Genomic DNA, 26,928 nt, shown 5'->3' on the forward strand with positions numbered 1-26,928 from the left:
TTTTGAGAGAGAGTTTAAGTAAAGAGCAGCATGTTGTTATACCATTGATATAGAGAAGTCAAGTGCTCAGCATGTCTTGAGGGCATAAGTAGAAGAAGCCATGTGGAAGTATTTCATTGGTTTATGAATATTAAAAACTGAGATCTTGTAAGTGTATTATACTTGTTATATAATTAATTTATAATTCATAAAAAATAATCAATTAACAAGTACATCACACCTAATTTGTGATTGATTGATTAAAAATATTTCCATGAATAAAATTTTAAAAACCTGATTTGTCATTAATTTTACTCTCTCTCTCTCTCTGTCTCTCCGTGCTTGTGAGGAGCAAAAAACAAGGTGAAATTTAATGGGCTGATGCCAGTTCATGGATTAGGTAATCTAACATGTTTACTTGTGTAAAATAATGTTGTTTGTACAAAATCAATGTTTCTGATTATGTGCATGTGCACCCACATTGAAAGAAGGTTCAAGAATGATGATGGGGTTGAGGCCACCACCCCCTAACTTGGATCCTACGCTCTCCTTTCATGGCTTCTCCAAAACAAAAATATCTACTCAATCTCAAGTGTATTAACTGCTATTATGCTAAATTAATCCATATCCGTTGACCTCAACTTTCATTCAAGTGTAGCATGATGTCACAATTGGTGGCCTATGAATTCAACAAATGTTAAAGGTTTAGGGTGAAAGAGCTTTCGCTCACGGGTTATAATTGTATCACATTTTTGTGCTTATATATTTTATTTCTGTTCATATTGATCTACATGGATCTCGTTATTAGTTGAGTTAGTGATGAAGATTCCAAACGGACTTATTTTGAAATTAATAAAAAAAATATCTTTTTAATTATTTTTTTCATTTTTCTCTAAATTTGATTAAATTTATGACGTGACGAACATGTGTAAAATTATGAGCATGTAAATTATTCATATAACACTCCTTGTCTCCTTAACTAAGACAATACCCCTTACTTGCTAACACTATTGTTCCAAAACTCATACTTAGATGTCACTAACACAATTATTAGGGAGAAGGGGTTTTAGATGTGATCAGGCTGAGATCGCGGGTCGCACCTTAGGTCGTCTTTCACCCCCAGCTCCTGATCCTTAATAACCTGACAACGGAAACAAACGTCACCTAGCTGGGGAGGGTCTCGGCGCAGATGCTCCAACGCTCAAGTCAGTGTTAAGAATTATCCTTAAAAAATATTTTCTCCTCAATCTTATGAAGTAATTCCCCCAAAAGACTAACCTCTTTACCTCTCTTTCCTCTTCTCTTTATACTGGTTATCTCCCTACGCTGACGTGTCTTCTGCACGATCTTTATGCCTGCTCCCATGACTACTCGTTCTGCCATCGTGGCCCGCTCTTTACGGTATTAATACTGCCCTTAACTGTCTATTAAGCTCAACAATATTAATACTAGGTCAAACCCTTTTCTATGCCTCATATTACTTCTGTCCCTCGTTCGAAGGGTATATCAGTCTTTTCCTGCCCCTCATCAAGATGATTGATGGTTTTCTTGAAAAATATGTATTTACTTTCTTGTATTTACATTTTGTGGGTCTTGACCAATTCAACATGTAAGCTAATAAAATAAATACATAAGTAATTAAGAATTTAAGATCCCCACTTACTCAGAATAGTTAAAATATTTTTCTAAGATTATGTGAAGAAAATGCTTTTTAATTCTTTCGTTCATCACAAAAATCCAATATTTACTTAAACAAATAAGCATTAAAAAGTTTATAATACTATCTTTTATGAAAAAGTAATATCAAGAGATTATGGGCCAAAGATGTATCTAATATTGGGCGAAAACAAAAATCGTTATTGTTGTCCCCATACAGTCTTTCGAAAGGCGCGGTACACGGAAAAGCGCTTTTAATGGAAACTGGATGCTAAAGAGGATTTGAAAGAACTGGCCGCAAAACCTTCAACATCCTTTCTGATCAAAAAAAGAATAACTCCAACATTTTTTTGCATGGACTCCACTGTAGACATCTTCGAATCCTCTTTAAATTTGGAAGAAACCCACTTCAAAGAAGGGTTTGATGAGGGCTATGGAGACGGGCTGATCTCAGGAAAACAGGAGGGCGAACAAGTGGGCCTGAAAACCGGGTTCGAAGTGGGCGAGGAATTGGGCTTCTACAGGGGCTGCGTCGATGTTTGGAACTCCGCAATTCGGGTCGACCCGAATTTTGTCTCCGCCAGAATCCAGAAATCAATCAAGCAGATGGATGACATGCTTCAGAAGTACCCGATGTCTGAGCCGGAGAACGAGTCTGTTTCCGATATAATGGATTCATTGAGGCTTAAGTTTAGGGCTATTTGTGCTAGTTTGAATGTCAAATTGGAGTATAGTGGCTACCCAAGGGCATCTGATGGTGGAAAGATCGAATTTTGATATGTTTAATTGGCGAGTCCGGGCACAAGGGTGGCGTCTGGTATGAGTCTGACTGGTTGGGATTGTTCTTGGGTGTAAACTGTTTGATTATTGTTCTAAGAGAGAATGTTATGTGTTATTATATGGTAGTTTATTTTTCGGGCTGGTGCCTGACTCAACTTTTTTGCTCACCGATTAAGAAAAAATATTCAGCCTACCTGTTCCTTTTTTGTTGATCACCATACTTTTGGATTGTTAAAATTGAGTTGTTGGATTTTTAACTCAGCTGCAATGTGATCAATTCTAAGCCATTAATATGCTTCTGAAGGCCAGTTTTGATCTATTATTGAACTAATTTTATCTTATTGATTTTGGAACTCCAGAGTAGTTTGATGAGAAGTGCCTTTGTGTAGATTTCATGCTAAAACCATCCTGCATTCTCTCGTACCCTGCCTTTGCTGTTTGCTTTCTTGCAAATTTCAACTCAAAATTTATACACAGCATATTTACATAGATAGGAAGCAGCCTTAGAGAACTACTTTCACTCCATAATCATCCTCATTTTAAATATCCGCAACCGACATCTGCCGTTATATCATCCAAAATGATAGCTAGTTTTGTATCTACTTCAGAATTGTATTACAGTCTCACAGTCCAAGTTATACATAGTACAACTGTACAAAATACGATGCCTTTTTCCTCATGATGTGGGAATAATGTGTTTAGCTTCTAGTTGCGACATAACCAAGATATATTAAGTATTTGGCAATGAGAACTGTTGCGGCAGGAGTTCCCGCGAAAGAATACAGTAATCACCTGAAGCACAAGACGATGGTTGCGACTAATACAAGTCGTAAACATCATGAATATGCATTCTATGTCCAGAATTTTTCTTGCTTTTCTAACAAAAATAATTTAGGAGTCTAAAATACCAGGATTAGATTTTTCTTTCTCCTGTTTATTGACTTTGGATTGGATAAGCTCTTTGATGTCGAAGTTTAAGCCTTTGATCGTTTTGTGTGTACCCCAGAAGTTGATTGTACTTATGATTGTTTATCCACATTTGTTTATGGTGTTGTTATGTATGGCCTTGATTTACTGCATGCTGAAGAGACATGTATGTAATAACTTTGGTAGTATTTGTTATGGTGAGATGAAATGACAAGGCCTTCTTATCCATATGGTTTGCTGTCCAAGGCTTCAAACAAAGTTATTCAACATTTATTTTTGTGCCGTACCATTTATTTTCATCATTTCTGCCTAAGAAAACGCCAGAGCTGTTCTGTTATTGCTTATCTCTTGTCCGAATATGTGAACAAAAATGAATATAAGATTTGTCCATCTAATGTGTAATTAGCAGTAAATGGCAATGAAAATCTTGAGTAGCAATTTGAGCATTCATTTTGAGTTTGGTAATGGGAATCTTGTTCAAGTGTGGGATCACCGCTATGGGTCGAGACTAAACAATGAGATGAATGATAAATGTAACAAAAGGAGAGTTGAGGAGTGCTGAAATGTTCCTTTGAAGTTAGCTGCTGTCGCCTGCCGGTTTGCGCTGCTTCCGGGACTCATCAAAAGATACTTAATTACGGTTTAAGCAACTTACATGTTCATTAGTCGGCAGTCAGCACTTGGAAATTAAACCAGTGTCATACGCACAAGGATTTCGTCGTCCAACTTGTTATCACTAGCGGATCACAAGCTTTTTATAAGAGTGTTTACAAATCACCTGCTAATACAGCCATCACATCAATAGAAAATTTGAATTCACAAGTCACTCACAACTATCTAACTAAAAGCGATTTGTTCTTAGCAACATAGCCAACAAGCGATGGGGAATTATGTGAAAATTGGTGTTTTGTCCGAGTTGATTTCTTAGGTAGAGTTATGTGATAACACTGTATGGTTAAAAATGCGGTGCCCCCCATGTCTGTCCCTATTATGTGCCGGCCTTCGTGCCAAACCGCAGGTACGCTCTCAGTCACTGTCGCACTGTGATCGTTTTAGTGTGCGCCTTACGATTTCAGTTACTTTCTCTCTCTCTCTCTATATATATATATTAGTTGTTGTATTGTATCGTTTTTATGGGCATCTTATTGAAAAATAATTTTGGATTCACAAAAAATCGGTGCGATGATATCATTAATCATCATTTGTGATTGTGGAGATTCTTGCTTTTTTATATTAGTATAGTTAGATAGTATAAATATATAAAGGAGAGTAAAAATTTGAGTTGGGTGGTTAAAAAATACATAAGGAATATTTTTCGTAATTTACGAAACTGATGTTGCGATGTAAATAACGGTTCTTTGTGAGTAAAAAGAAGATATTCTTTTTATTGGTATAGATATACTCTATTAATTATGAAAATAAAGAAAAAATAAAAAAGTGGGGGCATGTGGAGCATATGGTGTTGTTATGAGGCGCTGCCCGCAGTCCCACTAATCAACCGAGCAACGTGGCTATTAATGCACTCTGTGCCTGTGTCTGTCTCACTGCACCATATAATTATTATTAATTGTTCATGTGTTTATATGCCCACACACACCAGAAATAAGCTCGTATTAATTGTTATTAGATTATATTAAATTTTTGATATAAATTAATTGGTACAACCAATAACAGGGTAGCTCATCACATGGTGTTTTGAGATCACATGTGGCCGTCTCTCCGACCCCATCTTCTGTTGTGAAAGGAATAATAGGTAAGCTGGTGGGCGAGGCTCCTTGTTCCTGTGGTGCGTTGTTTGGTGGATGGGGTACATCACCATCTCCCTCATACATCCCAAGATTTTATTCAAACTAAATTTCACCCAATTAAATCAATCGTGTAATAAATAATAGGCTAAATTAATCTAACAACTCTTGAAGGTAAAATTATACAAATACCCTCTATCTTTTTTGAAAAATTACAGGAAACGGCGTCAGTGGAATATTTTTCAATAGGTGTTTGTGTCCAATCTTGAACTCTATAACTAAAATAGCCCATTTATGTTTTTTGTGCTAAAAAAAGTACATGTATTTTAAGAAAAATAGTGGTAATAAAAGTTGGTTGGAGCATCATTGACAGTGAATATTAATTGTATAGGTAGTGATAATGACAAGTTTGTCTGGTGTAAAAATGGAGAAAAAAGTATGGTATAATTATAGGGTTGGGTGATGCAATACAATGCAGTGAAGTTTGTACATACATGGAAGTGGAAGGAGTTGATGTATAATCAAGTAGGGGAAGGTGATACATAGTCAAGTCATTACTAATATACACATTATTTATTCCAATACAGCTTGAAAAATGAAGATAGTATACTATATATGTATATACCGAATCATCCAACACACCTTGTCTTAAAGTTAAGTATTTGAAAAGAAACCTTAATTAATTGCGTTTATATTACAGGGCAGAAAACTGATTTTGTTGACTTCTTAAGGTATTACTTGTTTTTTCTGAGGGTCAACTTTTGACAAATCTGGCCGGCTTATTATTTTCCCTTAACTATTTGTTTATAATTAAATTTGGGAATGAGTTGAGTGTGTTTGGTGATTAGCAGTAGTAGATCGAAATCTGAAATTTGCACCACGTGTACGTACCATGTATGTGGACTACTACTCAATCATGGGCGTGAAGGGTGCAAAAATTAAGGTGGTCAAATCTCAATTTTCATGAAATTACATCCTTGCATGTCCTCCTTATGTATGGACTTATCTGAAGAGTGGGGACTTACCCCCACCCCACCTGCAAACTATTACAAAAACATATAATATATAGATTTTCAGCAATATTGGGCCTCCAAATTAATTTCCTGAAAATTACAATTCATCTTGCTGGTTATATACATAAATGGCAAAGCCGATGAGATTTTGTCATTATTCTTTGTCTAATATAAATGGTTATATACATTTTAATTCATCCATGTACATTTACAGAATATTTTCACTGTCCAACAGCAAAAGGGACCATGAGAAGTATTGATGGGACGAAACAGGATGTCTCCCTTTTATTACCTAGGACATCCTGGTGCAGGAGGATATCATCAGTATTCACTTCAGTTTTCCCTTATTTCAACTCTGAGGAAACTCACACTTTAAATGCTTTGATTTGAAGTCATGATTGGTTGGATATTAATCAATGACGTGATTGCAGGTCAGATGATGTATGGATTCAAGCTTGCAGTTGAAGATTTTAACATATGCCCCAAATTGGTTTTGTGTTGACTCATAAAAATCAAATTGCAAGTTTTCCTTTAATGTAATTATGATAGGTGTTTTACACATTATTACAGCATTATGACATCCTTGATTATTAACGATTATGACTTTTAAACATGGGATTCCCTCATATTAAACCTCATTAATGACACTAATACTATAATCTAATGTTAAGCAATTAATATTAATATTTTAAATTAGCTTAATATTTCGTATAACTTTGATTAAGATTCAAATCTAAGATCCCATGTGTATTTAGAGTCACTGCTTATCAATTAAATTATTATTTTTTTTTTAAAACTAGCCGCATGCAACATCAAAATCAATAAAAAAAATTATTTTAGAGAAATTTATGTATTTTCGATCAAAATTGTTAAATTTTATTCCAATTCCAACGCTTTTTAACTGTAATATTGAATACATTAGCAATTAAAAAGAACTCAATTGGTTTATGATTGGGAAAGCAAATACAAAAATGTCTCTTTCCCCAGTGAAGGAAAAAAAAAAGAAAAAAGGTAGTAATATTACAGGGAGTAGGGAACAGGTCAGCAGACAAGACATGAAGGTTGTCCGTAGGGGGAATCGTATATCGGATTTGGGTGTAAATAGTTGTGATTAACTGCCTGTTAATCCTCACCGACACTCTTCAGTGGTGAATCCTGTGACCTTTTTCTAATACCAGCGAGGCAGCCAGCCACCCAGCAGCCAAGTATCCCATATGTATATATGGTTGGTAAAACTAAAAGGAGTGGGAAAGGAAGTAACAAAAACACACGCTTTTTTCACTTTGACTGCACATTAAAGATTGATTGATTAAACATGATGATGGGTTTGTATTATTTATACACGATTCTTCCTTGCCAATTCATTTTTAAATTGAAGCCCTGAACTTTCCATCTGCCTCACCACTGACACTGGAACCTGTAACAATTTGTATTCTTCCAGCTTCTTTATTACAAGCACAAACAAGCATATTCCCATCTCCATCTCTTTCTGTCTCTCTCTCTCTCTTTTGTTTGACTTGGAGTTTATAACTGAGTTCCAACTGAATTTCTGAAGTCTGTGCCATTCTTTTTCTGTCTGAGATCCAGATTTTCGTGGAACTGGATATATATATACTTATGTGACTGTTGTGTCACAGAACACTACTGTCTTTTTCTGTTTCTACACCAAGAAAATGATGGCCTGACAGTTTATATAATTTTCTCCTACCAGAAAGTGGAATTTCTGAGGTCAACCCCTTGTTTCTTTTACCATTCTTTGATCGTGTTCTTGGTTTGGAATTCTCCGGTTTATCAATGGCGCCCAACACTGTGGTGGTCACACTTGAGAAGGCTGAGAACATCTCTCTGATAGAGCTGAATGATCCAACTGCTGGATCCATATTCCAGGAGAAGCAAAAGGCTGCAAGCCCCAAGCAGTTCACTTGGGTTCTTCTCCTGAAAGCGCACAGAGTTTTAGCCTGCATTCCATGGCTGGCAGTGAGTTTGTGGACGGTTTTCGGGTCCATCAGGAAACGCATTGCTTCGTCGGATCCAAACGAGGAGGACCCCAGATACAGGGGGAGATTGTACAGGTTTATAAAAGCATTTCTTGCTGTTTCGGTGATGGCCCTGGTGATAGAAATCTTTGCTTATTTTAATAAATGGGATTTGAGCATGGTGAATCCATGGGAGGTCCAGAATCTGGTGCAGTGGTCCTATATGGCTTGGCTGAATTTCAGGGCGGACTATGTTGCCCCGGTCATTGTCACACTTTCCAGGTTCTGTATTGTGCTTTTCATGATTCAGTCGCTGGATCGGCTCGTTCAGTGTCTCGGGTGTTTCTGGATTAAGTGCAAGAAGTTGAAGCCTGTCGTCGAGGGGGAGCCCTACGACATTGAGGATGGATCAAGTTTCCCCATGGTTCTTGTTCAGATTCCAATGTGCAATGAGAAAGAGGTAATGGCAGAAAGCTAAAACAGAGCTCATTAGTCCTTTTTGTCTTCATTGTTTCTTGTTATCTTGTTGCATCTGAAATTTTTTGCTGTTGATTAGATCGAAAGATCTGTCAAAATTAAGTGATATTTTTTCTGATAAATTGCCTGTACTTGTAAAGTTTTTAATTAGGGGATTCCAACTTGTGTTTCATGATTACCTCCTTTTCACTTTCACCACAATCATGTGTCCTGATTTGGTTTTGCGTTTTATGACATTGAAGGTATACGAGCAATCAATTGCTGCTGCTTGCCAGCTAGATTGGCCCAAGGACAGGTTTCTAGTTCAAATCTTGGATGATTCGAGTGACGAACTTTTACAGCATTTGATAAGGGATGAAGTCATGTCCTGGAAAGAGAAAGGGGCCAACATAGTCTATAGGCATCGCTTTATCCGAACTGGTTACAAAGCTGGCAACCTTAAATCAGCCATGGCTTGTGACTATGTCAAGGACTACGAATTTGTTGCGATATTTGATGCAGACTTCCAACCCAATCCTGATTTCCTTAAGTTGACAATACCTCATTTCAAGGTAATAATCCACAAACCTACTACTAAAAGAATGTTCCTCTTAGTATCTCATCATCATTTTGTTTCTTAATATTCTTGTTACCTTATTCCAGGGAAAACCCGATGTAGGACTCGTGCAGGCACGCTGGTCATTCGTGAACAAGGATGAAAATTTACTTACCCGACTCCAGAACATTAATTTATGCTTCCATTTTGAGGTAGAACAGCAAGTAAATGGTCTTTTCCTCAATTTCTTCGGGTTCAATGGGACTGCTGGTGTCTGGAGGATCAAGGCCTTAGAGGATTCTGGCGGCTGGCTCGAAAGGACAACAGTAGAGGATATGGACATAGCCGTTCGTGCCCACTTAAATGGCTGGAAATTTGTTTTCCTCAATGATGTTAAGGTTCTTTGTGAGTTACCAGAATCATATGAAGCATACAAGAAGCAGCAACATCGTTGGCATTCGGGCCCGATGCAGCTATTCAGGTTGTGCCTCCCTGCTATCTTAACATCCAAGGTATGTTACATGTACCATTCATTTCATTTGTACTCATTTCATCTGAACTGTAGTATTTCAGTATTTCACCGGGTGCTTCCATGTTATTATTTGTGCAGATATCAGCCTGGAAGAAGGCAAATTTGATATTCCTATTCTTTCTCCTAAGGAAACTCATACTTCCCTTTTACTCATTCACACTATTCTGCATCATTCTCCCATTGACTATGTTCATTCCAGAAGCTGAACTTCCATCATGGGTGATCTGTCACGTGCCGATTGTGATGTCGATTCTAAACATCCTACCAGCACCAAAATCCTTCCCATTCCTCATGCCATACCTACTCTTTGAAAACACCATGTCTGTAACAAAGTTCAACGCAATGATCTCAGGGCTATTTCAACTGGGAAGCGCCTACGAATGGGTCGTAACCAAGAAAACCGGCAGGGCGTCAGAATCGGACCTGCTAAGCCTTGCAGAGAGGGAAACGAAAACACTGAACGAAGAGAAGATTCAGAGAAGGCTTTCTGAATCCGGTCTAGAAATGCTAGGCAAACTAAACGAGCAGAAGGAGCAAAGGGCGCCTGTCGTAAAGAAGAGAAACAGAATTTACAGGAAGGAACTGGCACTCGCGTTTCTTCTGCTCACTGCTGCTGCAAGAAGCCTGCTATCAGCACAAGGGATTCATTTCTATTACTTGCTGTTTCAGGGGCTGTCCTTCTTAGTAATGGGGTTAGATTTAATTGGGGAGCAGGTGAACTGAGCTGAGAATGGATGTTTTTGTTCAACTTGTATGTGTTCTCAACATGATCATGTACTAAATATATAGTTAAAGAGCTGTTGTCCAGTTCTATAGCTATAGAGAGAGAGAGAGAGAGAGAGAGAGAGAGAGAGGCTTCTCTTATGAACTGGATTTGGTCACCGGGAAAGACATGAGAGTTGTGGGATAGCAAAGAGTTAGATTTCATTCTTTAATTGTATAATTACAAGACTACCAGTGTTTCTATTTGTATACTACTGGATATAAATCACCCTTTCCTCAAACCCTTTTCCATTTTCACTCTTCACTTTGTATCAAGTCATAAATGGGAAAAGCTCATCTCACTATATAATCACACTATTTTGCTAAACGTATTTTAAAGTGTTCGAATAAAATAAAATTATAATTTTATAAAATAATTATTTTATTAAAGTTTTAAAAATACGTTGAAAGTTCTTTAATTTTATAATTCAATTTATAAATTCGTTCGTTGAAATTTTATCACATACTTCTTAATGTCTTTATAAAGTTTTAAACATCTTATAAGAAATTTTAAATAATTTATAAATTCATCTGTATATAGACATCTTCCATATATTCCTTTAAAAATTCAAGATACAAAATATCTAAAATAAGTTAATACTTTTGCTAAGATAGAAAAAAGTATCTCCCTTATCTTCATTTAAAAATTCAATAAAATAAAATTAAGGTATGAGACATAATCACTGATTGATTGATGGATTGGTTTTTGGCCCCATCAATAATTTCGTCCTTGATTACCAATTTATAGATTTTGTTGATCAATAAAATCAAAATTTCAAATCATAGGTAAATTGATTATTATTTTTTTCTTTTAAAAAAAAGATAATAATTATATGATTGGATCAATATATTAATAATTTAATATATAAGTTCAATTATATATTAATATAATAAGGATAAATTAAATGAAATACAATAAATTCGTTCAAAATGATATAAATATTGGAACTTGTTAATGATACTTGAATTGATTATCTTACTAAACACCCCAAATTATTGAAAAAGAGATAAAAGAGCTAACAAGGAATGAGTTTGAATTTGCAAAACGGGGCCGGATCGGGACCCGAATCATTTTGGGCTGGGCTGATTGCATTTTTGGGCTTCTCGTGTAGCCCATGTTTCTGTTTCTAGTTTCCCGCCAATAGGCCCACACATACTACCAACAGCGTGCCAATTGCTGCTACCAGTTCTCTTTTAACAGATACAGATCACTTCACTCTTGACGTTGCGCTGAATCTCTGTGAGTATCTAAGGTAAAAATTCCTACTTTTCGTCTCTTTTCTGTCTTTGTCTTTCTTTTCATTTGTTAGCTTTATTTGTTTTTTAATGACAATTGTTGTCTGTTCAATGTTTTGACTAAGAAAGGAAATTTGGCCTGTTAATTTTCCTACATTTAAATCCCTTTTTTTTTTTCCTTTTGTTGATGCTAGTTAGGGTTTTGCAATTACTTCTCATGCATGTTATGGGAATCATTGTACTATGATTCCTGGCGCTGGCTTTCAGTTACTCATTTTATTTCATTTACTATTAATTTTTTGGCAGCGGAAAGATGGGGGATGAAAAGGATGCTTTTTATGTTGTGCGGAAGGGGGATGCAGTTGGAGTGTATAAAAGCATAAGTGATCTTCAATCTGTTCTTCGATCTTCTGTAATTTTCTCTTCAATTGACAGTCTGTTTTCACTTTGAATGCTGTCGGCATTTTATATTCAGTGGAACTATACCAATACAGGCATTTCAAGTTTTTGTGGCATGTGTCTTTTTATATTTTCTGTTTTAATTTCTCCTGCATCCGGTAATGCATCTACTTTCTTCACAGTTTCGCAAATTTGGCTTTAAGAGGATGTCTAACTGGTTAGAAGAAGACTTTTCATGTATGAAGACAGGAGTTTTAGTACTCACGAATTGGTTTTACTCACTGCTGTGCTAAATTGTGAACATGCAGAAAGTTTCGTTTTTAGGACATGGAAGATTCATTCAAAAAGTCTTATGACATCTATCATGGACATTGTTACTCTTTTATGTCCACTGATGTCATTGTTTGAATTTTATATATTTAAATTCTCTTGTAGGTAAATGATCCTTCTGTAAGTGTGTTTAAAGGGTATGGTTTGTCTAGAGAAGCTGAGGAATATCTCTCGTCTCATGGACTTAAGAACGCTATTTATTCTATTGATGCCAGCGATGTGCAAGATGATCTTTTTGGCCAACTTATCACTTGCCCCTTTCGGGTTAGATTCTGGACCTTGTAAAGAATTGAATGGTTTCAAATGTTCAAGTCTATTCATTTTATTTAGCAGTATGCAGTACGTGTTCAAAACCTTGGGGGCTTCCAAGCATAATAATGAAATTGTACAGGAAAAGATTTGTACATAATATTTTTGCGATTGATAAATTGTTTTATGCAGGAACCTAATTCTTCTAAAGAGAAATCAGCTAGCAAGAACCATTCGGACAAAAGGCCACAGGTGATTTCTGTATATCTACTCTTAGTTGGCTTTTGTGACATTGAAGTAATTATGCACTCATGAGTCTGTCTGGACACTGAAGATGCCTTTGCCTTCCTTCACTCTACTAATATTTTCTTCATTGGTGATTCACACGAAAATTTCTACTTTTTAATTTCCATTGTCTTTCTCTTTCTCCGCAGGATGTTATTGGATCAGCTTCATTTCCAGCCAATTCTCAGCTAAAGCATGCCAAATTAGATAATTTCCTCCAAGTTCCTCCAATTTCTTCTTATTGTGTAAGTTGCTACCATTTGTTAAGTTTTTTTTTTTATAGTGTCATTTAAATATCTCATGTCCATGTACATTTTTTTTATCGTTCCTTTAAGGCCTGAATGTACTGATTTGTAAGTTAATGGAGTGTTTGAGTTCTAATTTGAAATGCATTGCAGAATATGTGCGCTAATATTTCTTGCATCAGTTGAAATATGTGCTTCCATGTCTTAAAGTCATAATTCTTTGACAGGCTAATAAAGCTACATAGTTTTTGGGTGTTCCTTGTTGAAGTGCTTGGTGATATCTTTTTCTTAATACCCTTTACTTGCTTTGAATGTGCTGTCAATTTTGTGGATTTCGTCTACATGAGGCATAAGTTCATGCATGTTCTGTAATCCTTCTTACATATATCTGTTTTTATATTTCTTGATATCTAATGCCAGGTGGTTCTATGCATATTTCACAGCTTGACTTCCCATTTCATGTACAGTGTTCGTGTATTCTCGAGTTTGATGGTGCTTCAAAGGGCAATCCTGGACAAGCTGGTGCAGGGGCTGTGCTGCGGGCAGCAGATGGAAGCATGGTACTCCACTCTTGCTTGTCAATGCTATATTTGTGATGCATCTCTTTGATTCTCTGCTTTCCTTAACTTGCATATACACAATGACACCTCATCTCAAGATATCTTTTGCTATTTGCTGCAATTGTCACTGTCGAGGTTGAAGCTGAGATAACTTGCACTATGACTCAACTAATCTCTCTGCTGAATGTCTCTGGGAATGGATCCTTTAATATTTGTATCAGATGTTCTCAGTGGTGCACTCAATTTAAGATACCACCTAACATTTTTATTTCCACATTAAATTCTGCTAGGTGTTTCGATTGCGTGAAGGTGTTGGTATTGCAACCAATAATGTTGCTGAATACCGAGGTGCCATTTTGGGATTAAAATATGCTCTTCAGAAAGGGTTCAAACATATACGCGTTCAAGGAGACTCTAAACTTGTTTGCATGCAGGTATTAGCGTCTACTTTCAATTCATCTTGGCTCATTTGTTTCCGTGTCTCCTTTATTTATTCTGAAAAAAATGAGTGGATGAAACTGAACAGAAAAAGGACTTAGTATATTAACTTGGAGGAGCTAGTAGGAACTGTACACTCTTAACAGTTTGGGATATGTCTGCCCATCACGCAGGGGTAATCCCTTCAAAGCAGCTCTTCCGTCCTGAAGTGGTGAAATGTGGTGGTTTTTGTGATTGCTATACTAGTCTCTGCATGATCTCTTTGTTTATTAATTACTGTATCCCACTGACAGGTTCAGGGTCTATGGAGAACCAAAACACAGAACATGACTGAATTATGTAAGGTGGCTAAAGAGCTCAAGGATCAGTTTATGTCTTTCCAGATATGCCATGTTGAAAGAGTAAGTTGAAATGTGAAATTGCTTAATAAAGTATGCATTATTAATTGAAGAAATTTTCTATTTTTCCTATGCTATATTTAGTTTACAAGATACGGCATACTTTACGCTATTGTATAAATTTTGGATTCGTGTATAAAAGTCCAAGTTCGTATCTGCACTCATCATGCGTGCAAGCATATTTTAGCTGCTATTTTATTGCAGTGCTCCATTCTGTTGTCATGTTATTTCCTTTAAGTATGTGGTCTTACACTTCAAAGCTTCTTGATAAGGCTACATGATTGACAATCTTCCAGATTTGCTCCCCTTAAAATAAATGCAGCCGATGCAAATATTTCCTTTTCTGGACTAGTTGAGTCGTTATTAGGCAAAAGTCATAGCAATGTGTCTCCGGATTACAAAGCAGGTCAAACCTTTTTCAGGTATAGGTTTGCCCTAATGGGCAGTAAGAATCGTATGTATGTAAGCTGTTGATATGAAGATGATGACTTTTGTTGCGGAGTTTTCTGTATATGGATGTTTCTCTTCTCATTTCTTGTACTATCTCATCCACAAAGGTTTCTTTCCTTTCTTCAACTGTTGTCAGGATTACAACACTGAAGCTGATGCCCAAGCAAACTTAGGAATACATCTAAAAAGTAATCCCAGTCTTTCTTTTCAGTGATGATATTCTTCCTCTTATATTTGCTTTTCTAACATAATGCAGTGGTTGTGCAGCCGGTGAAATTCAAGTGGAATGTGACATGAAATAATGACCTAAATGCTCTAAGGAATGGACGGCTACTTACCGATTCCTGAAAGCATAATGCTAGCAGATTCATCTGGTTCTGCTTTCTGTCGGTCTGGTGCAAACAGATTCTAAATTGTAGATAAATTACCAGGAATATGGTTTGTAGCAGAACTACCCTGAGAAATTGGATTTAGAAGTTATCAGTCAGCTGATATTTCTAATCTAGGTGCTTCTCACGGAAGAGCTGAATCCTCTTATGTATGTATGGTTTAAAGATTTTCTAAATCACGGGGTCCTGCTATTTTTCTAAGTCTTCCAAAGGGTGAGAGTTGGAATCAGAAATGCCTATGGTTTCACAATCTATCAATTATTTTCTAATTTGAAATAACCAACTCTTACAAGAGACAGCATAATCAAACAATAAAAGTTAAATACAAAATGTACTGATCCAAGAGGATAATCAATAATGTAATTTTTCTTCTGATTTTATCGCATTTGTTTTCTTAATTAACAATTATAATTATTTATCGACTTCTTTCTTTCATTTTGCCCTTTTCTTCACTCGAGATAAAAATAATAATAATAATAATAAAAGGTCAAAAAAGAAAGTAAAAGGTATAGCCAACTAAATTTTATTTTATTTATCGTAGCGTAGAAAATCCTTCTTCAAAAGGTATCTCCTCTCCTTGCCATTGTGGATAGAATAGAGAGAGCGCTGCTCCAAAAAAAACTGACAACAATGGCTTCCGTCTCCGCATTCTCACTATCCAGACCCACTTCTCCTGTTCGTTCCTTTTCTTATCCGTCATCTGCTTTTTCCCTGCTTCACTCCCAATTCCCTTGCATTAAATTTCAGAGCCCATTTTTCAAGAGTTCCGCCATTTCTTGCATTTCATCCAATAAGCATAGTTTCTTAAGGCCCACAAAAGTAAGGGCAGTTGCGGAGGAAGAAGAAACAGCGTCTCCACCAGCCTCCGCCGTCCCCGATCAACCTGTTTCTGTTGCGGTCTCGCCGTCTGATGTTCTTACCATGTTTTTTCAGGTGGTTGTTTGTGTACTGTTGTTTCGTTGGTATTATCACCCAACTGTTTGGTCAATTGTCTATATCAGTGTCCGCTTGAAATGTGTAGGCAGAAGGGACAATGGCCGACTCAGCTCTTCCGGCTGTTACCAAGGCTTTGGAGGTATTCTCCTCTCTCGCCCTTCTCAAATTCACGTGACTGAAAATCTTACCTGCCTCTTCACCCTGTTGCATGTTAACTGTTATTCCACAGATACTTGACTATCTTCAAGCAAAGTATTGCAAAAATATGTTTATCTTATAATTGGATGGAACTGTAGATAAATCTTTGGTCCATGCATTCGGATCCTTGTTCATGTCTCAATTCATATGTTTGCAGGGAATGGAAGGCATTACCCATCTCAAAGTACGATATCTTGAGGTCTCCTTTCAGTTGGTTTGAACATATTGATTTCGTTCTGTCTGTTTGAGAATAGCAAATGATTTCGTGAGGATGCAGATTAACTTGAGGATTCTTTCTGTTCTGTAAACCATTCCATATAGTTTCATTTTGGTTTTGGTTTAGTTTTATCAAACAACAATTCTGCATTTGTCAGTACGGTATTGAAAAGAATGCCCTTGATTTTACAAAGATTCCTCACACATTATCCTACAATAAAATGTTCTTTTGCTTTCTTTCTTCTTCCCATGTTTCTTGATTCCCCTTGAAATGCACGGAAGTGCAACACGTCACACGAACTTTCCATCTCAAAGTAACAATAAAGTAGTTTTATCTGGGCAATGTACTCTGTCTGCATATTCCTGTAGCTGCTAAACTTGTCTACTTGGCGGATCTGTTAGTAATCAAGTGCAAAATTTTTAAATTTATATTTGTTCCAAATTGGATAAATAATTTTGTCTATGTTGACACCAATTAATATGCTTGTAGGAAATTGAAGGCATCACAGATCTCAAAGTACAAGTACTTGAGGGTATAGCAAGCGTGGAGGTGATCTTAGTTCCTTCTTGCTTCATACATCATATTTATAAATTCTCATCAAGAAGCAAACTTTATGTGGAAATGAAGTGGAAAGAACCTGCTCTTTGTTTCTTCTTCAAATGGATATTAATTTAATGGCAGTCAAGGGGGAACCTACAAATTTTTCTGGATCCCTTTACTAATATGTTTCGGTTGCCCTTTCAACATGAATTTCATGGTGGAAACATACTTGTGGGAGAAATGAGATGCTGAAAACATACAATTGATTCATATAGTTTATTCTTTTCAGTTTTGGGGATCTTCTAGCCTGTAGAATGTAACACTGCCAGCTAAACATGTGAACTTAGTTCTGGATATAATCTAGTTTTAGTAGTAGATCTACACTTTTCCTACTGATTCACAGTTAGTGTAAACAAAGTGAATTGGCATCTTTCTTCTTTTTTGTAGTTAACAAAGCAAACAACTGTGCAAGCTACAGGGGTGGCGTCAAATTTGGTTGAGATAATACAAGGGTCTGGTTTCAAGCTGCAAACTTTGAATTTGAGCTTCCAGGATGAAGAAGATTTCAGCTAGACTACTCTTCAGGGATTGTGGAGAGTTGGTGCATTTTTCTTATCCAATTTTTGAGAATCTATGACATGGCAGGATGTATCTTATGGTCTTACCCATCACTTGTAGTTTTTTAGGTACTTCACTGTTGATTATTTGTAAAAGTGTTGTATTTTCATGGAACCTCGTAGAGTATCGTAACTGTACAAGCATAAATCATAATTTCAAGTCCAGCAAATTCTCTGGAAGATTGCAAGTAGCACATCTGTTAATCCCACTTGCTAGTTTACTCGCCTCAGATCTAATGATGAAGCACATTTGTAAACACATATGGAGGAGTGTAACCAGGAAATACATCTAGCAAACAGTAAGCATCATTCTTAATACCTTATCCCAGTCATAATGATGTGCTTTACCCACAAAGACAAGCCTCAAGTACTGCTTTATAGACTATTCACATTCTCTTTAATGAGTATGAATTTAAAGTTTAAGTGACCCAAGGCTTGTTGCATGCGGGATGTACAGTTAACCGGATTCAGCAACGCAACGTCTCATATGTTATGTCTCACCGTTGCTGAAGTTCAACATCCCACAAGCCCTAAGTTGCTATTTGCCGTTCTTGGCTTCAATTGTTACACAGAAATGGTTTAAAAAGCTGTGTTTCTATGGCTCTCTGATTTTCGTATTTCATCACACTGTTGAGAACTAGTATTTGCTCATTATATCATTCTTTTCTGATGATCGCCGGTATGTTCATATATGATGCCTGCCTTTGAAGGTTCCATCAGGACAGGCTTCGAGTATGCCATTTCTTATATTGTCTATTAGGATTAATTCCACTAAAATCACATTTCAATAAAAGTTAAAATTAAAATTCTTATATTGTCTATTAGGATTAATTCCACTAAAATCACATTTCAATAAAAGTTAAAATTTTTAATTTTTAATCCATCGTAATTATTATTTTTATTCTAATTACCTATTATGTATGATAATTTCTTTAATCTTAAGAATGTCTTTAATTTTAAAATTTTGCATGATAAAATTAATTACGAAATTATGAATTCAAACTTATAATAATTTATTTTTATGCGTTATCAAAATTAATAATTGGATCGAAATAGATTGAGCTTAATTGAAGAGAATGATTTGTTTGGAGATGTGGTCTAAGGATATTTAATCCAAAAAGGGAAGAGGAAACTGCTAAAACCCATTGAAAACTACGCTGCGGGAGTTGTACCTACGTTTGCATCGCAGCGGCAGCTCAACAGGTTTTCCGACTTTTGAACAGAACCCGGTTCCAGTGACCCGACCCGACAGCCGAAAGAAAATTCCCCTCTTTTATTTTTATTTTATTTTATTTTGTGTAAAGTGAGGGAGGATTCGCCCATGTTTAAGCATCAAGATGATGAAGAAAAATTGATGACCAAGATCCAGAAGCCATTTCAGCTTTGCTTCACCTAAAAATCCAATCTTGAACAAGAATGAGGGGAGGCGACGGTATCTTAGGCGCTAGGAACAGCATCAGATCAACTGAGGCGACCATTCTTAGAATCCGAACTCAGTTTCTCAGAAGACGAGAAAGATGGCTGGTCGTTCTCGGAATAATACTCCACGCAGTTTACATGCTCAGCATTTTCGATATTTACTTCAAGACTCCAATAGTCCACGGCATGGAGCCCGTCAACCCACGCTTTTCCGCCCCAGCTAAACGCCTTGTGCTCCTTGTTGGTAAACCGCTTGGTTTGTTGCCCTTTAAAATTTTGCATTCCACGCAACATGTTTGATTAATTGACTCCGAAAACTATATGATGTCCTGATTCCAGCGGATGGTTTGAGGGCAGACAAGTTTTTTGAGCCCGACTCAGACGGGAATTACAGGGCGCCGTTTTTAAGGAGTGTGATTAAAGAACGTGGTCGTTGGGGAGTGTCGCATGCGCGCCCTCCGACAGAGTCTAGGCCGGGACATGTTGCTATTATTGCTGGCTTTTATGAAGATCCTAGTGCTGTTACTAAAGGTACGTTGGCAAGCATTTAAGTTATGCTGGCTTCTTAGGTTAAATTTCGTTTGTCAAATTTGTTCTTGGTACAGTAAATCAATATCAACACTAGAGTAAATAAAGAACATCAAGATGCACAAGAACCTGCCACAAACTTGGTAAAGAACAATATCGCAAAAGGATCCTCATAAAAATAGAAGAAACCTCTACTGAGATCTAAAATAGACACAGACAGGATCAGTTGGTCTACTCAACTACGATTTCTTTTGTTGTACATCGTCATTATCTTTTCTTTATGTAGATATTACTTGTTTATTTGCTAATTTAGTTACTGCATACTGTTTCATTTAGGATGGAAAGCAAATCCAGTTGAGTTTGATTCGGTTTTTAAGAGGAGTCAGCATACATTTGCATTTGGCAGCCCAGATATTATTCCTATATTCTGTGGTGAAATGAAGCATAGCACATGGAACTCTTATCCACATGAATATGAAGATTTTGCAACTGGTTTGTAACTTTTTCTCTTAGCTAAGTTTATCTGCCAGTTAAAGATGATTCCTTAGATTTGGTATCTCTTTCATGCAGATGCCTCATTTCTGGATGAATGGTCACTAGATCAGTTTGCGAGCCTCTTGAACAGGTCCAATGAAGATGCCAAATTGAAGCAGCTTCTTCAACAAGAAAATGTTGTTGTATTTCTGCACCTGCTTGGTTGTGATTCTAATGGTCATGCTCATCGGCCCTATTCACCCGTCTATCTCAATAACGTTAAGGTTGTTGACAATATTGCTGAAAGAGTTTATAATCTTGTTCAGAATTATTTCAAGGACAATTTGACAGCATACGTTTTTACAGCCGATCATGGGATGAGTGACAAAGGTTGAGCATGCCTGTATTCAATCATATTGTTAACTTACTAGCTGTCTGCATACTGGCTACTTTATGGCTATGTATTTGGTGTTAACATCCTGATAGGTTCCATTTCTTGATAGGAAGCCATGGGGATGGACATCCCTCAAACACTGATACTCCCCTTGTTGCTTGGGGGGCAGGTGTTCGACAACCTGTGCCAGTTTCTGAAAACCATCACCATGATGATACACTTCGGTTTATTGATGATCATGTGCATGACATGCCTACCCCATCCGAATGGGGTCTTGATGGCTTAGAGAGACAGGATGTGAATCAAGCTGATATTGCACCTCTGATGGTCAATCTATTAACTACTGGAATTTTAGTTTTTGCTTGACTCATTTGAAATACCTTCATCTATATTCTTAACAATTTTCCCTGAAACTTTTGACAGTCAACTCTTCTTGGTTTGCCATGCCCTGTTAACTCTGTTGGAAATTTGCCACTTGGATATGTTAATCTTGGTGAGGTGAGCTGGAAATGAAACAGATTTGTTAATTTCTCTTTTTCAAGAAATCTTCATTTTGTAATTTTTTCTATTTCATTTGGGATTTCTGGATGGAGTGAAGATGTGAAATAATGTGTCTACCAGGTGGAAGAAGTTGAGGCTGTGCTGGCCAACTCAAAGCAAATTCTCAACCAATTCCTTCGGAAGTCACGTATCCTTATGCCATTTGGTTTGGAATGTGGCCTTTTCGTAACTTTGCTTTGGACTTCTTATTTCAACGTTTGTGTTTGTGTTTAACAAATCATGTCTCCCAGAAGCTGTTTATCCCCTGCATCTGTCATGAATTTTCATTGGCTGTTTAAATCTCATGATTATTCCTGACAAAGTGTCCATCTGCTTAGCACGTGTGGAGCATCATGCTAACTAGTTCATTTTGGTATGCTGCAGTATATGAATAAATCTGCCACCCCATTCTGTCCCTCCCACCTGCAGGGTGGGAGAGGGTGCCAACTGGGGGAAGGCGATGGACTGCAGTGCTGACTAAGTCCTATTTAAAATCTTCGTGTAATTGTTTAATTACATTATTGTTGCTTTTCATATAAAGCTATAGAGGATGCATCGGCGAAGAAAGTTATTCTGGCAACAGTTTCCTTGACAATTTGATAAGAATTAAAGCAGTCGAGCTCATTGCATTTCAAGCCTTTCAAACCCTTGGCCGATTATACTTTGGTCTTGGATCAAATTGAGCATCTACTATCTATTAAGGATTATGAGGCTGCAAAGAAGCTATCTGAAAATCTTCGATGCTTGGCACTGGAAGGGCTTCATTATTTTCAAACTTATGATTGGTTTATGCTCATGACAGTGATTTCTCTTGGCTATCTTGGATGGATGATCTATCTGTTAGTCCACGTGTTGCAATCTTACACTGCATTACCAGGAAAATTTTTCCGCAAGGACCGATCAGTTTACCTGAGGACGAACTCCTGGAAGGTAGAAAGCAAACTGCTAGTGTCAAATTTTCTTCTGCTTCTGTACAATAAGTTACTTTATTAATCCTTGACAGGTATACTTCTCTGGATTTCTCCTGATGGGATCAATGTCAATTATATTGCTTGTGGAACATTCTCCTCCACTCTATCACGCGTATTTTGCCATGACAATATTTCTTTGGGTCCAAATCTGCTGTGAATATCAGTTTTTAAAAGCACTATGGAGAAACATGCTTGAGAAAGAAATTAGTTATTTTGCTAGATTTTTGGCCAGCTTTATTATATCGGTATTTATCCTTGAAATCCTGGTACGTGGCATTTGTTTGGATATTAATCGTTTAAGCATCGAGGATACTCTGAGTCTCATTGTGAGATACTTCATCCTATTCTACTCTGTGCAGGTGAAAAGTTTCATGAAGCGGACGATCTATACTTGGATTTTCTTGCTTGTTGGGGTTCTTGCTACTATTTATCTTCTTTACTCAATACCATGGGACTCGGGAATACCATTTTTTGTATGGCTAGCATGTTGGTTTTTGTCAATCTTTACCTTGATGCCTGCTCAAATTCCAGATAATACTAAACTAGTGTAAGCTTTGGTTTATTTTTGTTTCCCATAAAATTCATCCCTTGTTCTTACTGATGTATAAATATCTGAAAAGACTGATGAATCTTCTGACATGCATCCAAATATTCGTCATGATGTCATAGGAATTTATGGTCTTAATGGGAGATAGCATCTTTTCTAGTTTTAACTGTCTCAGCAAGCTGGTTAAATTATAATCAAGAGCCTCTGAGCAAATGCAAATCCATACTCAATTGTGTGCTTATCATGGTTACCCTTTAGGGAATCTTGCCCTATATATATCTTGTAGTGTAGTGCCTCCGGATAAATTATGAATAAAACAGTTTCTCTTACTAAATGCTATATTTACTTTTGTAGAATTTCTAGTGGATTTATGATTGTAGTAATTGGAGCCGCAGCAAGATATCTGGATATGCATGCCGGAGAGAGCAAATATTGGTTTAGTCTAACTCATGAACTTAGGAAACCCAAATTTAATATCCTTTTCCTCTTTCAGGTATTTCCATGATACATTTATTCAATTTAACTTCAGTAACTGTAGCTACTGAATATCTAATTTGAAAGTGTTGCTGCAATTTATAGGTCCTACTGGTTCTTTCCTCATCAGTTATGGTGTCTTTGTCAACAGCTCGTAGGACAGAAAAGCAAGAATTGCCTGTACTACACCAAGTGATAAATTGGTCTATTGCTGGTATCTTTTGGCTCTTTCTGCTGTCACTGAATCTGCTTAGTTGCCTCTTGTGCTCTTTCTGCTTCTACTTAGATATCTTTATCTCCATTTGCTGTTGGTAATATAAACTTTAACATTTACTAGGATTTGCTTTGGCATTACATAGAATGCCGCTGTTCCATTCTTAAAAGAAGTCAAGGGTGTGCAAAAGGAACTCGAATCATATAAATTTCCCTGTAATTTAAAGTATTGGAGAAGTTCAAATGGAAGTTGTATGTATGTTATGAGTTGCATCTTAAAAGAAGTAAATTCGCATTCATGGGTATAACCTAGGGCTTCAATCTGCATTCATAGAATCTAATTTTACTATTTCTTCTGTAGGTCTATCAATGGTTCTTCCACTTTTTTCAGCAACTGGTATCTTATCTAGGCTTACTTCCATATTTCTTGGTTTTGCACCTGCATTCCTCCTGCTCTCGATAGGGTAATTCTCATACCTAAATGATAAGTTGGGATAGAATGGAGATTTATATGGACAAAAGAAGACTTGCATTGGTGTTCATGTGATCTTACTTTCCTTTGCTACCTGTGCAGATATGAAGCTGTATTCTATGGAGCTCTTGCTCTTGCACTTATGGCATGGATACTTTTTGAAAATGCTTATCTCCATATAAGTAGGATGCGAGACTCTTCAAGTTCCATTGAGGCTATGGAGGATAACCTTGTTTCGGCATCTGAGGATAGATTCTTGCAGTTATCTGATATGCGTATTCCATTAGCATTTGTGAGTAATAACCATGACCAATTAATATACCTTTAGTTGAATTGAATTCACTAGCCTGACACACCCAGTTGTTCTTGTCTGCATGTGTATTTGCTTGCATTGAAACAGAGGGATACAGGACAATTGCTGGCTGTACATGCAACAACATATCTCTTTAACTTCTTTCAATGCTTTTTAATTGATTGCTCATGAATATCAAAAAGAGTAGATTAGTTATAACTCATGAGATCTTTTCCCCACTCTAAACTTATTTGTCATAGTTCAGAAACTTGTGTTTATGTGCTTCAAATATTGTTCTGTTTGCAGATGGTCTTCTTTAACATTGCTTTCTTTGGAACTGGTAACTTCGCAAGTATTGCGAGTTTTGAGATATCTTCCGTTTATCGATTCATCACAATCTTCAGTGTGAGTATAAACTAAAAAAAATTCATAATTCTTTGTAACTTTTGTCTTTTGTACTGACTTAAATGATTTGCTACTGGTTGCAGCCATTTCTGATGGCAGCCCTTCTCATTTTCAAATTATTGATACCATTTGTGCTTGTCATGTAAGTATGTTCATTTCAGTTATTGCTTTGCTTGAAAACTTGACCGAGCCTTTTCCTCTGTAATCCGTGAGTTATGATATTAATTTGTGCTACTTACTACCTCTGGGGTGGGGGTCACACTTCTAACTTCTAAAATACTTTATCCTGTGAACTTTTGTGGCTTTTCATCAGTGTCATATATCTTTAGAAAGGACCATACTATGTGTCAGAACATGAGAGACAGTAAAATATCATAAATGTCAATAAGGGAAAGCCGGGGAAGAAGAATCTGTCTTTTTATCAGTTCACTCGGTAGAAACTCAATAATCAACAGCTTTTGAATAATACTTGCCTCTATTCTAAAGATGACTGATAATTTAGTTGCTTTCAGTTTTGGCCTGAATTAAATCCCTTGTATTTCAAAATCAAATGCAGCTGCACGTTTACTGCTATTACCAGATTGATCAGAGTTCCACTGTTGGGATGCTATTTTCTCGTCATAATTTGTTCAGACGTCATGACAATTCACTTCTTCTTCCTGGTATCGTCTTTCATTTTCTTGATTGATTATTTTTATTCTGACCAACTATCATCACCTACAGAAACACACACACACACACACACAGAGGTTCACCAGGGCAATTTTCTTTGTTGGGTGGTTTGATACTTCGAGGGAAGATGAAAAGGTTGGCTAACATATGATGATGTGGGGGTTATGTGTCTCAGGTCCAAAATACAGGAAGCTGGATGGAAATTGGGAACAGCATTAGCCATTTTGGAATCATGAGCGCGCAAGTTGTGTTTGTTCTCTTGCTTTTTGCTCTTACAAGTATATACACCAAAGACATACAAACTAGGTCCTCTAAGCTGCTTTCTTCCAAACAGATGTGATTTTATTCATTCACAGTATTTGTTTCTGACATTGTCCCCCATTGTTTTAGTTAGGGGGTGGCCCGCACCACACTGTGGGCAATTTTTGGTAAGGAGTTAGTACATTTTTGTGGCAGGGTGGTTGTACTTGTAGGTTAATTCAGGGGTCTTATTTACCAATTATGCTATTAACTGTGAGTGAGAATCAGAATCTTATGTCAGTTATGTCGGTGTGGGGTGTGGATCTTTATTTGGGCTGTCCCTGTCTGAAAGATACAGCCACCAACTACCCTTGTGCCCAAAAAGCCCAAACCAGCTTTCCTCTTCAACAATGGGCCTTATGTTAGTGTACATGTCCAACGTTTTGTGTTGACAGTAGATACGGTGAAATATGCCCCTAGCTACAAAAGAATTCCGGGATTGTCTTTCTCCAGACTGTGTAAGAGCTGTTAAGTAAAGAAAGAGACATATTTATCAAAGTAAGAAAAAAAAAAACTGGGATCCACCACTTGCACATGCCTGAGCTGTACACACACAGCCAAATACTAACATCCATTAACAGCTCTTTTTTCCACATTTTTATTATATAACTCCATTATTATTGTATTTTTCTCACCGACATCTGTGTGTGTGTGTCTGCTTGCTAAGAAATGCAGAGGTGGTGTTCTCAGTTCCACAATATGATTCATTTATACACAAAAGAGGAGGAAATGAAAAGGTTTGGTTGATGAGAGAAATATGGAAGTGCAGCGCGTCAAGAACAGAGATATGAGTTTGTTTTGATTTAATTAATAAGAAAAGAATGGTATAGAAAGTAGTGAAGGTATGCATGTGATTATGACAGAAGATGCGGCGGAGACGACGTTCGCCCCTACTATGCATCATCACCTTAATTTACTCAAATCTTCACTTATCCCCACTCCACTCACTTAACACTTCTCTCACCCTTCTTCTTCTTACATCCTCATTCAGTTCCCTTCCCTTCACTCTAATTTCATTATCTAATACATCTACAAACAAGTGGTGTGTCAAGTCATAAACAATTTACTCTCTCCTATCATTTTCCAAATATCATCCCATATATCTTCTATCTTTACTTCTTATGTCACAATCCAAATTATAGAAATAACAAAACTCTTCTACAACTCATCATATCTTAACTTCACCAAAAATCATAAAACCTATCCATCAAATCATAAAGTTTGTTCAAATATAAATGTGAGGAATAATAATAATAATCATAACACATAATATAGATAGAGATGGTGAGTGATGAGAGACACCCACCCACAAGCGTAGTGGACCAGCACACACCCCGTGATTAATGGGAGATAGAGAT

The 26,928-nt window shown here is 36.8% G+C and overlaps 5 protein-coding genes across 8 annotated transcripts; all 5 read left to right on the plus strand.

Annotated features, from left to right (window-relative positions):
• On the plus strand, positions 1,896-2,599 carry LOC105177163 (oral cancer-overexpressed protein 1 homolog). The gene has a single exon (XM_011100214.2). It carries the CDS (start codon positions 1,990-1,992, stop codon positions 2,410-2,412), a length of 423 nt encoding a protein of 140 aa, XP_011098516.1. The 5' UTR covers positions 1,896-1,989; the 3' UTR covers positions 2,413-2,599.
• LOC105177165 (xyloglucan glycosyltransferase 4) lies at positions 7,356-10,624 on the plus strand. Its single transcript, XM_011100215.2, has 4 exons — positions 7,356-8,536; positions 8,796-9,104; positions 9,196-9,600; positions 9,699-10,624. Exons 1-4 carry the CDS (start codon positions 7,895-7,897, stop codon positions 10,341-10,343), a joined length of 2,001 nt encoding a protein of 666 aa, XP_011098517.1. The 5' UTR covers positions 7,356-7,894; the 3' UTR covers positions 10,344-10,624.
• Positions 11,536-15,562, plus strand: LOC105177166. 3 transcript variants are annotated; one of them, XM_020699207.1, is made up of 10 exons: positions 11,536-11,635; positions 11,925-12,030; positions 12,453-12,611; positions 12,789-12,848; positions 13,031-13,126; positions 13,570-13,686; positions 13,977-14,120; positions 14,418-14,525; positions 15,109-15,160; positions 15,240-15,562. In XM_020699207.1, the coding sequence occupies exons 2-10, from the start codon at positions 11,932-11,934 to the stop codon at positions 15,272-15,274; spliced, it is 870 nt and encodes a 289-aa protein (XP_020554866.1). In that variant the 5' UTR covers positions 11,536-11,635; positions 11,925-11,931; the 3' UTR covers positions 15,275-15,562. The 3 variants fall into 3 exon arrangements, with proteins under 3 accessions (XP_020554866.1, XP_011098518.1, XP_020554867.1); XM_011100216.2 differs by having other exon boundaries at positions 13,594-13,686; XM_020699208.1 differs by lacking the exon at positions 15,109-15,160 and having other exon boundaries at positions 15,229-15,562.
• On the plus strand, positions 15,875-18,078 carry LOC105177167. The gene is made up of 4 exons (XM_011100217.2): positions 15,875-16,294; positions 16,383-16,436; positions 17,202-17,261; positions 17,700-18,078. The coding sequence occupies exons 1-4, from the start codon at positions 15,992-15,994 to the stop codon at positions 17,823-17,825; spliced, it is 543 nt and encodes a 180-aa protein (XP_011098519.1). The 5' UTR covers positions 15,875-15,991; the 3' UTR covers positions 17,826-18,078.
• LOC105177168 (GPI ethanolamine phosphate transferase 1) lies at positions 18,959-26,018 on the plus strand. 2 transcript variants are annotated; one of them, XM_011100219.2, is made up of 18 exons: positions 18,959-19,532; positions 19,628-19,819; positions 20,153-20,308; positions 20,387-20,680; positions 20,794-21,011; positions 21,108-21,182; positions 21,306-21,372; positions 21,829-22,154; positions 22,228-22,461; positions 22,555-22,742; positions 23,097-23,235; positions 23,322-23,430; positions 23,791-23,893; positions 24,004-24,193; positions 24,500-24,598; positions 24,682-24,740; positions 25,155-25,260; positions 25,446-26,018. In XM_011100219.2, the coding sequence occupies exons 1-18, from the start codon at positions 19,286-19,288 to the stop codon at positions 25,608-25,610; spliced, it is 2,967 nt and encodes a 988-aa protein (XP_011098521.1). In that variant the 5' UTR covers positions 18,959-19,285; the 3' UTR covers positions 25,611-26,018. The 2 variants fall into 2 exon arrangements, with proteins under 2 accessions (XP_011098521.1, XP_020554914.1); XM_020699255.1 differs by lacking the exon at positions 18,959-19,532 and having other exon boundaries at positions 19,736-19,819; positions 20,194-20,308.

The sequence above is a fragment of the Sesamum indicum genome, linkage group LG15 (genome assembly GCF_000512975.1).
Source record: "Sesamum indicum cultivar Zhongzhi No. 13 linkage group LG15, S_indicum_v1.0, whole genome shotgun sequence".
Taxonomy (NCBI): Eukaryota; Viridiplantae; Streptophyta; class Magnoliopsida; order Lamiales; family Pedaliaceae; genus Sesamum; species Sesamum indicum.